The following is an 18,796-nucleotide window of genomic DNA, read 5'->3' as shown; positions in this document are numbered from 1 at the left end:
CTTTTCCTCATCATCACGCCATTAGCTAATCAGAAAAAGATCTACTCTACAAAGAGTATAAAGCAGATTCCTATCAACACCGAAAGTTTTCGTGGCAGCCGTTATAGTGCTTCCGATGTCAGGGCTTCGGACATACTCAGCGTACCTGTTCCAATAACCCCAGATGCATGAAATGTGCAGAAAAGCACTGCTCATACCAATGCGGAAGAAGAGACTCTCCAGCCAAATGCTGTAACTATAAGAACCACACCTCAAACTTCACTGGGTGCGAGGTCCCCTACAGTAGAAAAAGATCAGAGCCCAAAGCAACTTCATCTGCCTCTTCAACTTGTCGTTTAGTAACGATCATGAAGGAATTACAAGAGCTCCTGAAAAATGAAGAAGTGCTCGATCTACTACAAACCATACTCAATAGGATCTCCCCATCTGAATGATGATCATCCGAATTCAACTCATGCTCTACTCCACTGAGGATCCAAATTTTAATCTAATTTACTTCAGAACTTTTGAAACATATGACTCCTTAGCATATGTCAATACAGATTCGACGAATCGGTTAGTACACCGAGATTTAACCCATTCCCAGCCATTTGGTTACAGTCAAGTCTTGCTAAACCTTTAAAAAAGTAAGCAAAATTAGTCAAATATTTGCAAATTTTAGTTTGTGGTAAATTATCGTTTTCTTTTTTTAAAATATTTTGGCGTGTCCGGAGCAGTTGGCATCTCTGCGATTTATCCACTGCTCACAAGCTCAAACTGCATTTTATTCTGACAAAAGCAATCTACATTTTGCATTCTTCAATGTTTGATTTATGCCGATTTATCCACTGCCAACCTAGTTCTATCTACTGTTTTTTTCTGACAAAAACAATCTACATTTTGTATTCTTCAATATTAGATTTATGCTGATTTATCCACTGCCCACCTAGTTCTATCTACTGTTTTTTTTTTCTGACTAAAGCAATCTACATTTTGTATTCTTCAATGTTTGATTTATGCCGATTTATCCACTGCCCAACAAGTTCTATCTACTGTTTTTTTCTGACAAAAACAATCTACATTTTGTATTCTTCAATGTTTGATTTTTGCCGATTTATCCACTGCCCACTTAGTTCTATCTACTGTTTTTTTCTGACAAAAACAATCTACATTTTGTATTCTTCAATGTTTGATTTATGTCGATTTATCCACTGCTTACCTACCTCTAGCTACTGTTTTTTCTGACAAAAACTATCTTCTTTTTTTATTCTTTAATGTTCAATCTATTCTTCTATTTCCTAAATAGCCAATGAACTTTCTTCAACCAAATTCAAATCTATCTACTACCTCAATTTTAACATCAAGAATACACAAATCAAGATGAAAAGGCAAAAAGATCGTTCTCCGCCCAGAGTGTCCAGCTCTAATTAACTGTTTGCTGGAATTATTTTTTAATATTAAACTCAGGTAAACAAAATAAAAAATTACTAGTTTTTTTTATTGCTTGCTACTTTTTTTTAAAATTTGTTTATAACTTTTCTGGTTATACAACTTGCTGAATTTTATTTCTTTTAGAGTGTAAATGCTACTATGGATGGGGGTGCAAATTTGTAAATAATAACAAAATCTGTATATGTCTTAAAGGTTATGTTCAGGATAAAGGAGATTGTTACCGTAAGTATATTTCAATATTTAACCAATTTGTGCTTAGCGTCCTTTTAATAGGATGGTTTCTTTTTCAAAAAAAAGAAAAAAGTGCACCACGCATGTTTCATAATAATATTTATTTTGTAAAATCAAGGTACTGTGCGGCTTTCAGGAGAACTCCTCCAGACATCAGTCTCCCTTCGTGGCGGTTACCACGGTTACGAGGGAAAGTTACTTCGAATAGAGGTGTGGGGTGAATAGTTTTGTCTTGATCTTTGCATAGGTCAGCTTAAGTAAACCAATAAGTACTTTATGTAATATTTACAAAATTAATTTTAAAAGAAATAAAATCACTAATTCCCCTATTTTTCAATAGTCTCCAATGCGCGATGGTAGACTACTTCCTCTACAATGGCATGACTGCCCAGGTTGAGCCAGCCCCTGACTCTTATTCAAGTGGGTCTGGTCTTTTTCTTGGTAAATAATATTATTGTGCCATGGGTGGTTTTCGTGGTTCTCTTCTCCATGTAACAAAAATGCGAGTTTGTTCCTTGAAAAATGCCTGCATGAAGGCAAATTTCTCGCATTACTTGAGCCAGGAGTTACCTTGTCTTCTAGATTGGGTTCAAAATTGCAAGGCTACGGAGTTGAACATCAGTAGTAAGCCCAAAATTAGGCAGATTGTTCAACAACGGTCATAAAATTATAAATATATATTTGTTTCCAGTTGTTGTTTTTTTTTTCAATTAATAATTAAAATATTTTTAAAATTCATAATCGATATTTTTCTTTTCTTAAGAAAACATAGCAAATCACAATTTTTTTTCTATTTTCCAGAAAACAAATTAAAGTGAATGAATGTATTTCAGAACCGTTCTTTTTCATCGTTGTTGAGAGATATTTTTTACAAACTTTTTTATTCTTTTCAGGGTGTAGTTGCGGAGAAAATGGTAAATGCGTCTGGGACTGGAGTCATACACAGATACGTTGTGATTGTAATCCTGGTTTCATGGAGTTCGACGGAGTTTGCAAAGAGAGTAAGGACTGGAAATAGATTTTCAAATATATATCACTTACATCAATTATTCTTAAAGTGGTCGTTAAATAATATGGTTCCCACACTATTCGGGAGAAGAGCAAGCCATTTTAAGAGCATTGTTTAACAATTGAAGTTAATCTGCATTGTAGGAAGGCAGCCGTCAGTAAATTTAGTCCTTTGCACTCTAGGTCCTTTTAACGATTAAAAAGCACGGACTCAACCAGTAGAAGACAATTCTAATTGTTTTCACATGTATCATACAATACTTAGAGACAACTAAATACATTTATTTATTGGTTTATTGGAATTACGTACATTTGCAAGCTTGTGTTCACAATTTTGGCTTGTCCCGTAGTGGACTGATCGTTAAGACACGGTTCCCAGCAAATCACCGAAGTCAAGCATCACTTGTGGTGGTCAGGGTGCGGGTGGGTGACCACTTGGATCAGTCTGCGTAGGGACCTAGGGTGTGCGGTATGGGTCCTCGTTAAACTGTTCTACCGTAAAATGCTTGACTTCGCGCTCAGGTCGTCGGGCTACCGAAGCGGGGGTCCCATCCCCTCTGTAGAGGATCAAAATTGTGATGGCATGTCTTCGGATCATCCTCAGGGATGTTGCCCAGATAGTTGCCAATAGCCCATTGTGCAGCTCTAGTGCGACGTAAATGAACTACAACAACAACAACATAGTGATTATCTCACCCCATTCTTTTCTTCTTCATTATTTGCCTCCAGTTTCATCTTCCTCATTTGATGATATAGCTCAGTGGTGCCCTATCTATTTTGATCCACCTCTCCCGTTTCACTATCATTTGAAGCTCATTCCTCCTACAAAGATACAAAGCATAGTTTTACAATATTTATTCAGATTTTGATTGCTTAATACATTTTAAAAGTAAAACAACTAAAGCATAAAAAAAATTTATACACTAATGTTTTCATTTTTTTTTCATTAACCAGACTTTTATAATCAATTCACGGGGACGCTTTTCCATCATCATAAGTTATCTACCACTCTGAATATTAAAATTCTTAAATTTAAATTTTCATTAACTACCATAATTTCACCTGCCAACTTTTAATCCTTTCGAGGTTGATTTTTCCCAGTATTAGTAGAATGGAAACTGAATTACAATTTTAGGCAGAAAAATACGTTTATTTTAAAAAAGCTTAAGCAAATTACCATGATAATGTCACATATTAATGCATATATATATGCTTAATTTTTTTTAAGAATAGTGGTGGTCAAAATCATTAAAAATTAAGTTTATAAAAGTAAGAATAGCATACATTTACTACCACTTTAAATACAGAAACAGAATTTTACGCTAAATGCGTAAAAGTTGGCAGGTAAGCATATTTAAGGACCATAACAGCCACCACACAGTCTGATGAACACAGAAAGTTCCCAAAAGTCATGTTTCCCAGATCATATCTCCACGCGTGGTGAGACCGCTCGTCTGAGAAGGACTCCAATACTTGCAATTTTTGTTTTAAGAATCTAAAAGAAATATGTATACAAATTGCATTGCTTAAAATTGTTATAAATTTTGAAGAAATTAAATGCTAGAAAAAAAACTCGAGCTAAATTTATGAGTAAAACTGACCCTTTCAGCATATCGCTGCATTTTTGAAAACTTTGAGTGGGTTTCGTGCGTATTTTCTTCTTAATTATGCGTTTAATAGGTAATAATTTTCTAACTAACTCTTGAATGGTAATTTTTTTATTCGATTCTACTCTTTGTACATTTTACTACTCAGTCTTGTAATTTCAAGTTTCTAAGTCTACCCGAAGTTTCTAAGTTTAATTCTCTACCATTGTAAAGTTTCTAAGTTTCTTGTGCCACTCAAAGTTTCTATACAGCAAAACAACGTATGGTTGTATACCCTATACAGCGGCAGTGACTCTTACTATTTTTTTTAAATAGAGAGAAATAAATAGTTTTTTTTACTTATTTTTTTTAGTTTCAAATTGTTATTGTGGAGAAAACAGTAATTGCACTCTGAAGGACAACGAAAAGATTTGTTCATGCCAAGAAGGATTTACTTACATGAATGGATTATGCACAGGTAAATATTTGAACGTTTTTACACTTAAATCTTTAATCTAACTAAATATGTATAATATCTATGAATGAAATAATGATATGAATAAAAATATTAGAGCTACTTTATAAATATTCTGAAGACTGTGCAAACTTGTTTTTACTAAACGTTAAGATGTTTCGATATTTAGAGCGGCACTTACTTTTATAGCAGTGTTTCTTAAAGTGTGGTACGCGTACACCCAGGGGTACGGGAACAGTTCAGTGAGGGTACGCGTTCTTATGCGAAATATCTTGCAACAAACGAAAATTTCTAAAAATTTTATTTAAAAACAAAGCTAGCCACGAAAATTTACGATTACTTATTTTTCTATTGGCTATTTTTTGCAGAGTTAACAGCTAATAATTAGTGGTGTCAACAGCCAGTTGTGATTTTTAACTTTTGTGCAATTTTGTTATAGTAAAAAATACATTTATTTTTTTGTTACTGGAACGCAGCGTTACGAGAAATTTAGAAAGGGTACACAAAAGTCATAAGTTTGGGAAACACTGCTTTATAGGTGTCACCTTTTGAGTGCATAGGTTCACAATTTATTTAGCAGAATAAAGACATATATACAAGTTTAACGAAAATTACAATAAAAGAATAATTAGATAAAGAATTAGTAAAATTTTTAAACTTAAAATATTCAAAAATAATAAAATAATGCGTTTGTTTAAAAATTAACATGCTTCCATTTTTACTTATAATCGCTGCGACAAAGCTTGGAAAGATAAACGGCAATATAATATTGAAACTTGACTTAGTTTCTATGTTTTATTAAATCATTCCTATTTAAGTTTTACTTTTCTAAGTTTCCTAAGTTTATTTCATAATATAGTTCATATTTTGTGAATTTATAATTCTGTAGCCGTTTATCTTCACTTTCACGTATCCTCAAACCATGATATTATTAAATCATGAACTTACGTGAAACACTTTTTTTATACAGCTGCTAAAACTGTTTACTTCTGACTGAGACTGAAGATTTAAACTATCGTACTTAAAGATCTATTCATGCAGCTAAGCTAACCTTTAAGGATTATCAAGTGCACGAAAGCCTGTTCACACGATTTTTATCATACAACGCTTTTCATCGCTACATTTAGCGACTTTTTAAAACTAAAAATAATTTATGTATAATTTATTTATACATATTAATAGCTTTTATCGACAAATATGAGCAAAATGTGAGCAAAGTGCCAGTTATGCATCAAATGAGAAGAATGAAGAATATTATTTTATTTCAGATATCAACGAATGCGATAATCCAAATGCGTGCCCAAAAAATAAAAAGTGCAAGAATCTAATTGGAAGCTACAGCTGCTCATGCGCAGATGGTTTCCAACCTTCAGAAGATAAGGAAGGAGAATGTGATGGTAAGATGTTTCCTTTAAAAGTTCCAAACTGGAACAATGATTATCAACAGTGTTAGAGCCAAAACATGCGGTACAACTGCAAGTGTCCTAAATTAAGAGGACGGTTTCCTAAAATTTATAACTGTTAGATGAGCTTAGCTTAAAAAAAATAAATCAATACATAACGAGGTATTAATTTTTCTTCCTGGATTTTCAGTTTTATTTTTAAAAATTCCGACAGATGGTGCTGCAGGCAGGAAAGGAAATAAGTCAAAGGAAAATTATTAAAAGTCACATAAAAACATGACGCATTTCGATATGTGATTGTGGTTGATTGTGTATATTTCATAAATATTGTAATGTGATTTTAATTCTCTAAGAGATTTTAAAAACATGTAGTGGTATTTTAAATTATTTTTTCTTAATTAGCACTTTTACTATCTGCGCAGCACCATCCTTTAAATTCAAAAACAAAATTCAGCGCTAACTACCCTCGCTTCCTCTACGATAATGGAGTGGCCCGAGCGAACATTCACTTAGCCCAGATATCATCTTCTGTAATTCGAGTAGTAATGACAAATTACTGTGCTTTGAGAAGTATAACACTCCGTCCCAAAAATTTAAGCACAAGCAAAACATTTTCATATTTAGCGGCAAATAAACAGAATGTTAACAAAAAGACAATTTTATGCGATGTAATTAAAAAGTGGTAACAAATAAATTGCTGAAAAATATTTCTTTTATTACGTATTTGATAAATAAAATAAAAAATAAATAAACAACAGGCTTTCTTGAAAGTTTATAAGCTTAAATGACACAATTTACTTACTTACTTATCCTCTACGTGCCTTTGGGCACTTAAGGCCTCTAGCATATCCCTCCATCGCCTCCTGTCTCTAGCAATAGATCTTGCTTCCTCCCAGCCAGATATTCCACATTCTTTTAATTCGCCCAAAAACATGAGCTGGATGGTAAGTCTGGGTCTTCCTCTTGTTCTCTTACCATCAGGGGCCCATGTAAGAGCAACAGATGTAATTTTTTCTTTGGGCATTCTAAGGATATGTCCGAGCCAGCTCCATCTTCGTTTGTTAATTTCATCTTCTATTGTTTTTATTTTAGCTTTCTTTAATAGATTTTGATTTGATACTTTGTAAGGCCAGAAAATTTTAAAAATAAATCTTCAACATTTGTTTTGAAAGGTTTCTAATTTTTGAATTTCGATCTTAGTCTGTTTCCAGGTTTCTGAGCCATATAATAGTACTGCTCTAACAATAGCTTTGTAAACAACTATTTTTGTCTTTATTTCAATATTTGACTCTCTCCAAAATCTATGTAATCCCTTAAAACATGTTCTTGCTTGATTATTCTCTGTCTAATATCTTCACTACTTCCACCTTTTTTATCTACAATAGAACCTAAATAGCTAAATGACTCTATGTCATCTATTTCGTGATTTTCGATTTTAATTTTGTCATTTTTCTTTTGATTTATTCTCATTACTTTAGTTTTCTTTTTGTTTAATGACACAATTTAGGAGTCTTAAAATAATCTAAATTAGATATTGATCCCCAATTATTCTTAAAAATATAGAATGTACATTTTTTCATTGAATAAATAACCTTCTGGTGAGTTTCCATTGAATAAATAACCCGTGGGGGGGGGCGGGGCGAGATTGCCATATTTTCTCATTAGACTTTTGGAGTTCTTTTATAATGCTATATTGTTTAAGATTTCTATATGGAGGGGTTGGACAAAATAATGGGAACATTTCTACTAACACATTTTTGGATCTTTCTCAAAAAATACTAAGAGAATCATTTTATAAATATAGAATTATTTAGGATTTGCAATTTCTCATACTTTTCAATGAAGTTTATATTATACTTATGTTGGCGGATTAGAAAATGGGTGGATCAACGCCTTTTTATTTTTGTAAATAAGTTCACTTTAACTGCCGGTCTTATAATTAGTGTAACAGATATTTCAGGGCAAAAATTTAAAATTGTTAACAAGATAATAATATTTAAATATATCACTTAAAATTGCGTGCAGGGTTTTTTTTTTCATTCATTTTTATAAACTTAATTTAATTTTGGAAAATGTATATTACTTAAAATAAAAGTCACAAAATCCACGGTGGTCTTATGATTTTGCTACACATGTAATAAACCAATAACTATAAAAATATTTTTAAAAAATCTCAAAATAGCTTCTTCTTTGAAGACATTATGACATGCTAATCATAATTATAGTCTAAAATGTTTAAAAAAATTGACTCAAAAATAACTGATTAAAAATAGATGTTGAAAGAAACGAGTGAGAAAGTTTGTTAAAAATAAACATTGAAACAAGTTTAAAAAAAGAGAGAAAAAAACTTTAACGCTTTAAACAATGAAATATCTTTTATTATTTAAGTGTAACATTATTCAAGTATGTAAAACAATATCTACACGCGGTTAACTTGCCTGACTGTGAAGCCAATGGCTGCGTGTTCGAATCCCTCTATGGCCATGGATGTTTCTCTCTATGTGTTGTCCTCTGTTGTTTGTGAATGTGGCCCACCCGATGAACGGGTATTTGTGGCGGTGTGGCGCGGGTAATGTTGCTCGCCTCCACGACTTAGGTTCACAGGAGCGCACTGGGTAACGTTAAATGAGCAACACTTCCGGCATCTTCCGAAGTGAAGAACGAAAAGTTCAGTACCTACCGTTAGAGGAAGGGGGAAAAATTCCAGGCAACCGGTAGAGAAACTTATTTTTGGTTTCTTTTTATTTGACCTTAAGTTGTATCGATTGCTTACGGGGAGCTATAATAGATTTGTCTCCTCGTAATATTTTACAAATGTTAAAACAGTTCAGGCTTCAGGGGTAAAAAGGTTAACGGAATGCTAAATCAAAAATACTAATCGGAAAAACTAAATTGTAATCAAAATTAACAATTTTTTTTTACTTTTTGTTAATTTTTTATTTACTTTATTTATTATACTTGTTTATTTTGTAGATATTGACGAATGCCAAAATGCGAACTCTTGCGCTGGTTCTGAAACTGAGTGCTTCAATACCGTTGGAAGTTTCAGGTGTGTCTGCAAGTCTGGTTTCGCTACTCGTGATGGGATGGCTGCAAGTCCAATCTGCGAAAGTAAGACATTCTTATTTTCACAATTGATGGTTGACCATGTGAAACCTAAGTACAGAGGGTTCAAGGGGTTAAAATGTATAATCGTGAGACTTCCGGGTTACCACTTCCGATTGATTTTCACGCTTAAGCTTGAAAAAGTGCGCTATACAATAATATGAAACTTGTAGAGTTTACAATGCAACACGCTTTTTAAATTTCAACGCGACACATAACAAACGAATTCAGAAGACTCCACGGCCTGCTATGATGCTATCCAGAAAATAAGAAACGGCGATATACGGACACAAATATACCGAAAAACGGACACATTCAGCCAAACACGAGCACAAATATAGTCAATTAAGGGATAACACTCAAACCTTACGCTATATTTTTGTTGTGATTTTAACTTTCTGAAATTTGTTTCACGCACATGACCTGTTGAATTTATAAATTACAGATATCTCTTAGGAATGGTAAAATTACATGTAAATTTAAACACTATAATGAAACTTCTAAGAATATAAAGCATGTTATAATATCGCCTTGTAAGCATAACATAAGCAGTGGGATACACGGGAAGTTTTCTGAATTTCCTTCAGTTTTAGGAGGCTTGTTATTGTTTACATGCATTCAATCATCCACACTCAATCCACTCTGTGCAGTTTGAACCGTATGAAAATAAGATTTTTCGTGACAATAGTGTTTAAAACAGTAAGTTAAGTTGAGTTTACAGCTTGGTCCAACTTAGAGTCCACATTGTTACACTGTTAGTTGCATTGTTACACTGAGACTGTTTAGTTGGAAATAGTAATTTAGCTCCCTTTCAAAAATAAACTGGTTTATTGGTTTATTTAATCCATCTCTTTCTCCCATAACCCTCGATAATAATTTGTCAAAGCTTGATAATATATATGTTTTTCCCCAGGATGCTCATTTTATACGATTTTAATTACTATGACCCAATTTTAAACATTATTATGCTCCTTTTCTAATATAATTCAGTAATTTACTTCCGAAATAAATACTTTCTAAAGAAAGACTGAACAATAAACAAGACTGAAACTTCTTATAACAAAACTAAACTCAAATGAGCAAAATTGCCCCAATATTAGCAGCTTTGCGGACTGAATATCTTAAGATAAAGAAACTTACAGATATCCCTCTTTTTCATATATACATAAATTCCTAAAAATAGTTAACAATCTGCATATTGCTTCGCTGTGTGCTTAAAAGTTTTTTTCATGTCCGTGTTTACTTCTTTTTCAGATAAATCTTCATGGAAAACTGGATTCGGAATTTTAATAGGAATTTTTCTTGCAATTATTATTGGTCTAGTAATCATGATATACAGGAAGTCTTGGTAAGTATACGAACTAACATAATGTATTCCTCAAGATTTCCAGCCATTTCAGCATATTGCATTTTTTTTTAACCTCATGCAATAACAATAAAACTAAGAGAAAACAATTTGCTGCATCTATATACTTAATTAGGTACTTGCATTAGGTACCTAATACATGTACATGCCTTGCATTGGGTATGAACTTGCATTAGGTACTTGATCTTACCGAATTTGAGCGTGGGAATTTCAAAGATGAAATTAGTTTTGTTCCGAAAGCTGCAGATGTTTAATCAAAATGATATTTTTAGTTTATTTATTGTGCCGGCCAGGTTGTCGAGCGGTCAGCGTGCCTGACTGCGAAACAAATGGTTGCGAGTTTGAATCCAGCTCAAACCATGGATGTTCCTCTCTGTCTGCTGTCCTCTGATGTATAAATGGGGATCACCACCATTTGTGGCAGTATGACGTTGCTCGCCTCCGGGACTTAGGTTCAAAGGTTACCAAAAAGGTTGCGCTAAATGGGCAATGTTGATGCGTTAGCGGAGTAGCACAGTATTGAGTGAAAGTGTTAACTCACATAAAGAAACTTGAAGATTTAAACATTTCTTTATTTCATACAGTACCATCTCGATACAGCGTACAACTGAAGATATTTAAACATAAATATATCTTAACAAAAATGCTGGTACGTCACCGGAAACAACAACACAGTGACGTGACATAGTGAAGAGACAAGACAAGAAGTCGACAAGAACACATGCTTACAACAATGCATGCTTTATATACAGATTCCATAATCATATGCACGGATGACGTCACTTACGTTATCTGAAAAGAAAATGTCTGTTGCCACCACACGACCGAAACTTAATTCTGTTAACTTAATGTATTCAGAGGAGTAACAAACCACTCCAACATACGGCCCCACGGTCGTGTGATCTATATCAGAGAAAAATATATTATTCACAACTTCTTTAAATTTATTACCCATTAATGGTTTTGTTAGGAAATCTGCTAAGTTATTCTTAGAATGAATAAAAGCTAATTCTACTAGATTTTCTTCAATAAATTGTCGAATAAATTTATATCGAATATCTATATGTTTGGTCTTAAAGTTTTCACAATTATTTCTAGAGAAATGTATAGCAGCCTGATTATCAGAAAAAACTTTTGGTACAATTTTGTCAGGCAGAATACTAAGTTCATTAATTACTCTAGAAAACCAAACTGTTTCTTTCATACTTTCACATAAGGCAACAAATTCAGATTCCATTGAGCTAAGGGCAATACATTTTTGTTTACTTGAACGCCAACTAAAAACTACATCTCCAAATTTTATTAAATATCCACTAGTTGAATGGCGATTACTTAAACTACAGCCCAAATTAGCATCAGAAAAACAAATTAAATTTAAATTATTAGCTTTACTTAAATTAATTTTGTAATCCTTCGTGTTAAATACATAATTCATTAAATCAACCACGATTTTCCAATGTTCGAACGTATAACCATTTGAAAATTGAGACATCAAATTTACTGAAAAACTAATATCAGGTCTCGTACGATCAGCTAAAAAGGTTAAACAGCCGATTAAAGTTCGATATTGAAATCGTTTCATTAAGTCGTTTTCAACAATATCACTTTCATTTATTTTTTCCGGAAGTTTACATCCGAGTTTTATCGGAAGACTAACATTAGACTTTGGAAGTTCTTTAAATTTTATCCTTAATTTCTCAATATACGTATTTTGATGCATTAATAAAGCACCATTGTTCATATCAAAATTTACACCTAACAAATATTTTACCTGACCTAATTCAGTTAATTCTAATTTACTTTTAATTAGTGAAATAGCATTATTAACATCAATTTGTGTTTTACCAAAAATTACAATATCATCAACATACACAATTAAAATAATATTCTTACGTTTATAAACACAATTTAACCATTTTAATTTCTCAAATTTTAAATCTTTAAATATACTATCCAGTTCAAAGTTCCAATATCGACTACTTTGATGTAGTCCGTATAAGGATTTATGCAATAAATCAACTTTACCTTCATGACCTTTAACAATATATCCTGGAGGTTGTTTAACATATACAGGTTCCGATAAATTCCCATACAAATATGCAGACTTTACATCGACTTGATAATGACACCAGTTTAACATTGATACTAATAAAATAAATAACAATTTAACAATTGAAAAGTTAACAACAGGAGAAAATGTTTCTCCATAATCAATACCTGCTCTTTGTTTAAAACCCAAAGCAACAAGTCTAGCTTTATATTTCTTAGGTTTATTATTTTCATCACGTTTAACAGTGTAAACCCATTTAGTGTCTATCACTTTAGTGTTTTTAGGAAGATCTACTAACTCCCACACTTTGCGTTTTTCAATCATTTTGAGTTCTTCACTCATAGCAAAATCCCATTTTTCTCTATCTTTGCAAATTTGTGTATCCTCAAAAGTTTTGGGAAATTCAGAAAAATGACACTCGTATTCGAAATCTTCATTTGAATTTAAATCTTCCTCACTACTTGAACTTTTAGTTACGTTATTAGGATGTTTACTTTTAGCTTTAAATGAAAATTTCTCAGGTTCAAAAGAGAGTTTGTTTTTCTCACAATACTTTTTAACATCATTTAAAGATCTAAGTCTTAGTTTACTTGAAGGAGGATAATAAAATACATCTATTCTTTTACTTTTAGTTCTTGGACATTCTTTCCTTTCCCACTTTTCGATATCAATAGGACTTAATTTATCTAACGCTGCTTTATCATTACTAGATTCATTATCAAAGTTATCTAGCTCGTTTCTCAAATTTAGGTTGAATTTAACATATTCAAATGATTTATTTTTCCCAAATAAAGTTTCTACACCCTTTTTGGTTTCATCAATACTAACATGAATTGTTTCAATTACTCTCCTATCGTTCGGAATAAAAATTCTGTACCCTTTGGTTCGTACAGCATATCCTACAACAATTTCAAGTTTAGCTCTAGGTTGAAGTTTATTTCGATTAATTTTGGGAATATGTACATAAGCTAGTGATCCAAAAATTTTAAAGTGTCTTACTGAAGGTTTAAAACCTGACCATATTTCAATTGGACTTAAATGATTAGTTAGTTTATGCTCGCATCTGTTTTTGGTATGCACGAAAGCTAACAAAGCTTCCCCCCAAAATTTGGGTTGTAACCCACTATTATGTAACATTGCTCTTACCGCGTCCATTGCACTTCTATTAAACTTTTCTGCTATCCCGTTCATTTCTGGAGTATATACATTAGTCCTTTCTACTCTAATTCCGAGATTGCTTAAGAACTTTTCAAATTCTTTATGGCAAAACTCTAGCCCGTTATCAGTTCTAACACATTTTAACTTAAGATTAGTTTCCCTTTCAGACTTAGCTAAATATTTCTTAAAACATTCGAAAACTTCGGTTTTACTGTTTATAACATATACATCAACTTTACGAGAAAAATCATCAATACAAGATAAGAAATATTTGTTACCACCTAAAGAGTTTACGGGAGAAGGTCCCCATAAATCACAATGCACTCTTTCTAAACAAGTTTTAGTAGTTCTATGATAAATACGATTTCGTTTTAAAGATACCCTAGTCGATTTGGCAATTTTACAACTAGTACAATTTTCGTTTTTACTTTTACTTAAGTTTTCAATGCCTTTTACTACATTATTTTTGCTCATACTTTGAATTAATGGCATATTCACATGACAGAATCGTCTGTGTACAATATCTAAATTTAAAGTTGAAATTAAAGCTATATTCTTACTATCAATACTTTCGTTAAGTTTATCTTTAAATTTTGTTGGATATCCATTCAAAACATACAATTTATCTTTTCTGTTTACAGTGAACATATAATTATCAAATTTATCAAAAATTACCATTTTATTGCGGCCCCATTCAACATAGTTACTAGCAATATCAATTTTTGCTCCACTAATCAAATTACGCCTCATGTTGGGCACATATAGAACATTTTTTAAAGTAATTTCCACCTTACCTTTAATGTCCAATATAGTAAAGTTAATATCTCCGACACCAGTGGCAATTGTTGAGCTATTTGTGTCACCAACTAGAACTTCTGTCGGTGTAATCTCTTTATACCAGGAAAACCATTCTCTTTCTCTACAGATGTGAGATGTTGCTGCAGTATCTACTAAAAATTCTCCTATGAATTGATTAGTAGTAGACGATTCCACACACATAGATTCCAGTTTTTCATTCAGGCTTGAATGGTCTTTTTCACATAAAAAAGCTTTCTTTCGACGTTGCACATTCACTTTCTTGTAGCATTTATCCTCAGTGTGACCCAATTTTTCACAGAACTTGCATACTACAGAACGACGAGGATTTGTTACTTCGAATTTCTTGTCAGGGTCCAGACTGCTTCCACTGAAGTTTTTCTTATTCTCTGCTTGTCTTTTATTATCACCCTTTCGAACTTTAGTTGAATAAGCATCATTCACAAACGTAATTTTATTTTCGTCTTTTTGTTTCAGTTCAATCCTTCCAGATTCCGTAATTAGTTGCTTAGTAATTGAATCGATCGTAAATTCTTCATCTTTTACTCTGTAAAGAATCTGTACCAAATTATCATATTCAGAAGGCAGATATCTTATCAGCTGAAAACACACTAATATTGAAGGCAATTTAAATCCAGCATCCTCAATTTGTTTATTCTTCTCCAACATTCTTTTGCTATATATTCCGATCGTTTCTTCGTCGGGTGAATATCTTGTGCTAAAGAAATCATCGACTAAACCAGCCAGACGAGCTCTCGACGTAGGTTCAAAGTTTACTTTCAGCGTTTCCCAAGCTGTCTTCCCGTCTTCGGTATCAGCAATCAGGGATTGGTATTTTCGCTCGATTCCCATGTAAATTGTCGTATAGGCTCGTTGTTTTCGTAGAAGATAGGCCAATTTGTCTCTCTCAGCTGCTGTATCATCAAGTGGCATTTCTTTTCCAGTTATAAAGTCCCAACATCCTTTTTCCATTAGTAAAACTTTCATATCAATTTTCCAGCTTCCATAATTAAAATCTCCGAGCTTTGGAAAGACAAAAACTGTTCTATCAGTAGACTCAGCCATATTGAAAATTGAAGACTTATTTCCACTTTTCACTCCTTATTAGACTATTTATTCCATATTCTAGACTAAAGGTTTGCGGGTTCGAAGGCCCATAACCAACTGTTGATGCGTTAGCGGAGTAGCACAGTATTGAGTGAAAGTGTTAACTCACATAAAGAAACTTGAAGATTTAAACATTTCTTTATTTCATACAGTACCATCTCGATACAGCGTACAACTGAAGATATTTAAACATAAATATATCTTAACAAAAATGTTGGTACGTCACCGGAAACAACAACACAGTGACGTGACATAGTGAAGAGACAAGACAAGAAGTCGACAAGAACACATGCTTACAACAATGCATGCTTTATATACAGATTCCATAATCATATGCACGGATGACGTCACTTACGTTATCTGAAAAGAAAATGTCTGTTGCCACCACACGACCGAAACTTAATTCTGTTAACTTAATGTATTCAGAGGAGTAACAAACCACTCCAACAGGCAAGAATTCTGGCATCTTCTGAGGTGAAGAAAAGGAAGTTCAACTCCTGCCGTTAAAAAAAAGTTTCTTTATTGACAGAATTCACAAATTTATAAGGAACTTATAGGTTTATATACAACATACATATACACTTGTCTGCTCCTTTGTAAATAACACCTAAAGGTCTGGTTTCTTAGGACAAGCGCCTTATCTGGGCGTCAGCGGGACGTCAACGTCCCGCTGACGCCAACAAAATACTGGTTTGTTAGCTCAAGGCCTGGTTTCTTAGAACTAGCGCCTTATCTGGGCGTCAGCGGAAAGTTGACGTAGAGCGGACGCCAAAAAAATACTTTTTTGTTAGCTCAGCGTGAGCAGTCGGTTCAACGCAGGCATTATCTCTCATTGCGCATGCGTTAATAATGTAAACAAATATTTATTTTGAATTTTTATTGATTTTGTTATTGTCGACCAGTGTTTTAGAGAACAAATAATGACTTTGTCCAAGAAAAAACACATTATAGCTGAGCTAAATAAAGAGTGCTATGTTTAATGAAGAAGCTATGTTTAATGTCAAAATCAAAATCTTGGCTGATTTCAATGTGCTGTTGGATGTTGTCCGCCATTGCTTCTGTGGTTAACGTCACGTTGTAATCCAACTGCAGTTGAGTTGGACGGCAATTGTAGTTCAAGATGAGCGTTCGATGACGTATACTATCAAACTCACAAATGGACCAATCAGAGGTTAGCGCTGATTTCCTGCTGACGGCGTCCTGTCCTAAGAAACCAGGCCTTAAGACAAAAACATATGATCCTAACGTATAGCATCATAAATTGAAAGTTATTATCGTCTTTTTCCAACCACTACCTACGTAGCGGAAAAGTGGGGACATCTAGTATTCACTAGTCTAAATTTTTAAAAAAAAATCCCGGATAGGAATATATTATGAATTGCTTAAAAACTGTAGCTTGAAAAGCCAATTGCAGATTTGAAATCAGCACCTCCAACTATTTAATATACTTTCAGAAATCTCATGCAACAGGAAAAAAGTCCTTGATTGTCAATTTTAAAAGAACTTGGTATTGTAAGCGAAAACAATTTAGTGGTTAAGCATAATTGTTTACTACATATTCAGCTCATTTATCCTTTTCAATGTTTGATATCCTTGAATTATTTAGGAAAAATATTATTTCGTTGTATTATATTACTTATATTGATGATAAAAACATCAATATTTTGTAGAATGGGTTAACATTAAAACTTTAGTACCTCAATTAGATTATTAAAAAAAACTGTCATATCTTACTAACAGCATACATAATCGATTAAAACTACATGGATAATGACAACATACATTATCGATTAGAAATACATGGATAATGACAACATATATTATCGATTAGAAATACATGGATACCGCTGAACACTTTTTGGGAATTCGGTCTCTATGGAAACTCAAATATAACTTTTAGATATTAACGCTTAATAGGTTTCAAATATAAAAATTGGTTGAAGAAGAGTCCTAATTTTTTGAAACTATGTCAACCTTCCAAGGAACACTAGAGTTCCGCTGAACACCTTTTAGGAATTTAATTTCCATGGAAACTCAAATAAACAAATAAAACTGTTAAATATATTGCCGCTTTATAGGTTTCAAATATAAAAATTGGTTGAGGAAGAGTCCTAATTTTTTGAAACCATGTCAACCTTCCTAGGAACGCTAGAGTTCCGCTGAACACCTTTTGGGGGAGCGAGTTTCTTCGAAAACTGAAATAAACAAATATTAATACATTTTTGCTATAAAACTTTTAAATATTACGGCTTAATAAGTTTGTTTTGCTGATCTCTTTTTAATTTTCGTTACTTTTCAGATAAAGAGTATTGAGGAAATCACAGTTCATTACCAGCAAGCATCAATGGTTGAAAAGATAAGATTACAGAAGATAAGATAATTTACAGAAATGGATATTTTTTGACAATGGATATTTATTTATTGAACTAGTAGTTGAAATGATCTTTAGAATACGAACCTTTGTCCTTTTCCGTTATTCAATAATTTATTAAAACAATAAGGAAAGTAACAAAAGTGTATTTATTAATAATTTATTTATTTTGTGTGACAAACAATTTCAAACAGTTTAATGAACTCATATTGGCCAAAAGGAAACAAATAAGTTACGTGATGATGAATACTGAAGGAGGTAGGATTATAGTATACAACTATTGACGCACGGATGCTACGGGCGACTGAAAATGTAAAACGTGGCGACTAATTAATTAAAAAGATCCATTAAAATTAACAATTTTTTTTCTAGCATATTTCTTTCAGTTCTTAAGAGAATGCTAAGAATATTTTCGCTTTAAATGCTAAAAATTTGTAATTTAAGTGTCTGTTCGATTTTCATTTGAATTATTAATTAGATTAAATAAATATACATGAATCTACCACTTTTTACAATTTTAGTAGCCCGTGTCATTTCTGTTGACGTCATTTAGGATAGATATTTCTAATATTTAGTAAATCTAAAATAATGGTTCCCAAGGTTACCACAAGTCTTAGAAATTTTAATAAAATGGTAACAAAATGAAAACATTTAATGTATTTGTAACACTGCTGTGCGTTATTTTATTA

General features: G+C 32.6%; 1 protein-coding gene across 1 annotated transcript in view; it reads left to right on the top strand.

The window, feature by feature from the left end:
- LOC107437384 (uncharacterized) overlaps positions 1–18,250 on the top strand; it is a 44,243-nt gene extending 25,993 nt beyond the window's left edge. The window contains exons 5-11 of the mRNA XM_043053511.3: positions 1,555–1,653; positions 2,556–2,663; positions 4,630–4,734; positions 6,000–6,128; positions 9,108–9,245; positions 10,494–10,587; positions 18,036–18,250. Coding sequence (XP_042909445.2) covers positions 1,555–1,653; positions 2,556–2,663; positions 4,630–4,734; positions 6,000–6,128; positions 9,108–9,245; positions 10,494–10,587; position 18,036 — 674 coding nt within the window. The 3' untranslated portion in view covers positions 18,037–18,250. The remainder of the gene's footprint in view (positions 1–1,554; positions 1,654–2,555; positions 2,664–4,629; positions 4,735–5,999; positions 6,129–9,107; positions 9,246–10,493; positions 10,588–18,035) is intronic.
- The last annotated feature ends 546 nt before the right edge of the window (positions 18,251–18,796 follow it).

Source organism: Parasteatoda tepidariorum, chromosome 5 (genome assembly GCF_982258835.1).
Source record: "Parasteatoda tepidariorum strain Cologne lab strain chromosome 5, Ptep-v5.0, whole genome shotgun sequence".
In the NCBI taxonomy this organism is placed as follows: Eukaryota; Metazoa; Arthropoda; class Arachnida; order Araneae; family Theridiidae; genus Parasteatoda; species Parasteatoda tepidariorum.
Note: the sequence above shows the minus strand (reverse complement) of the source record. Positions and strands in the feature narration are given on the sequence as shown.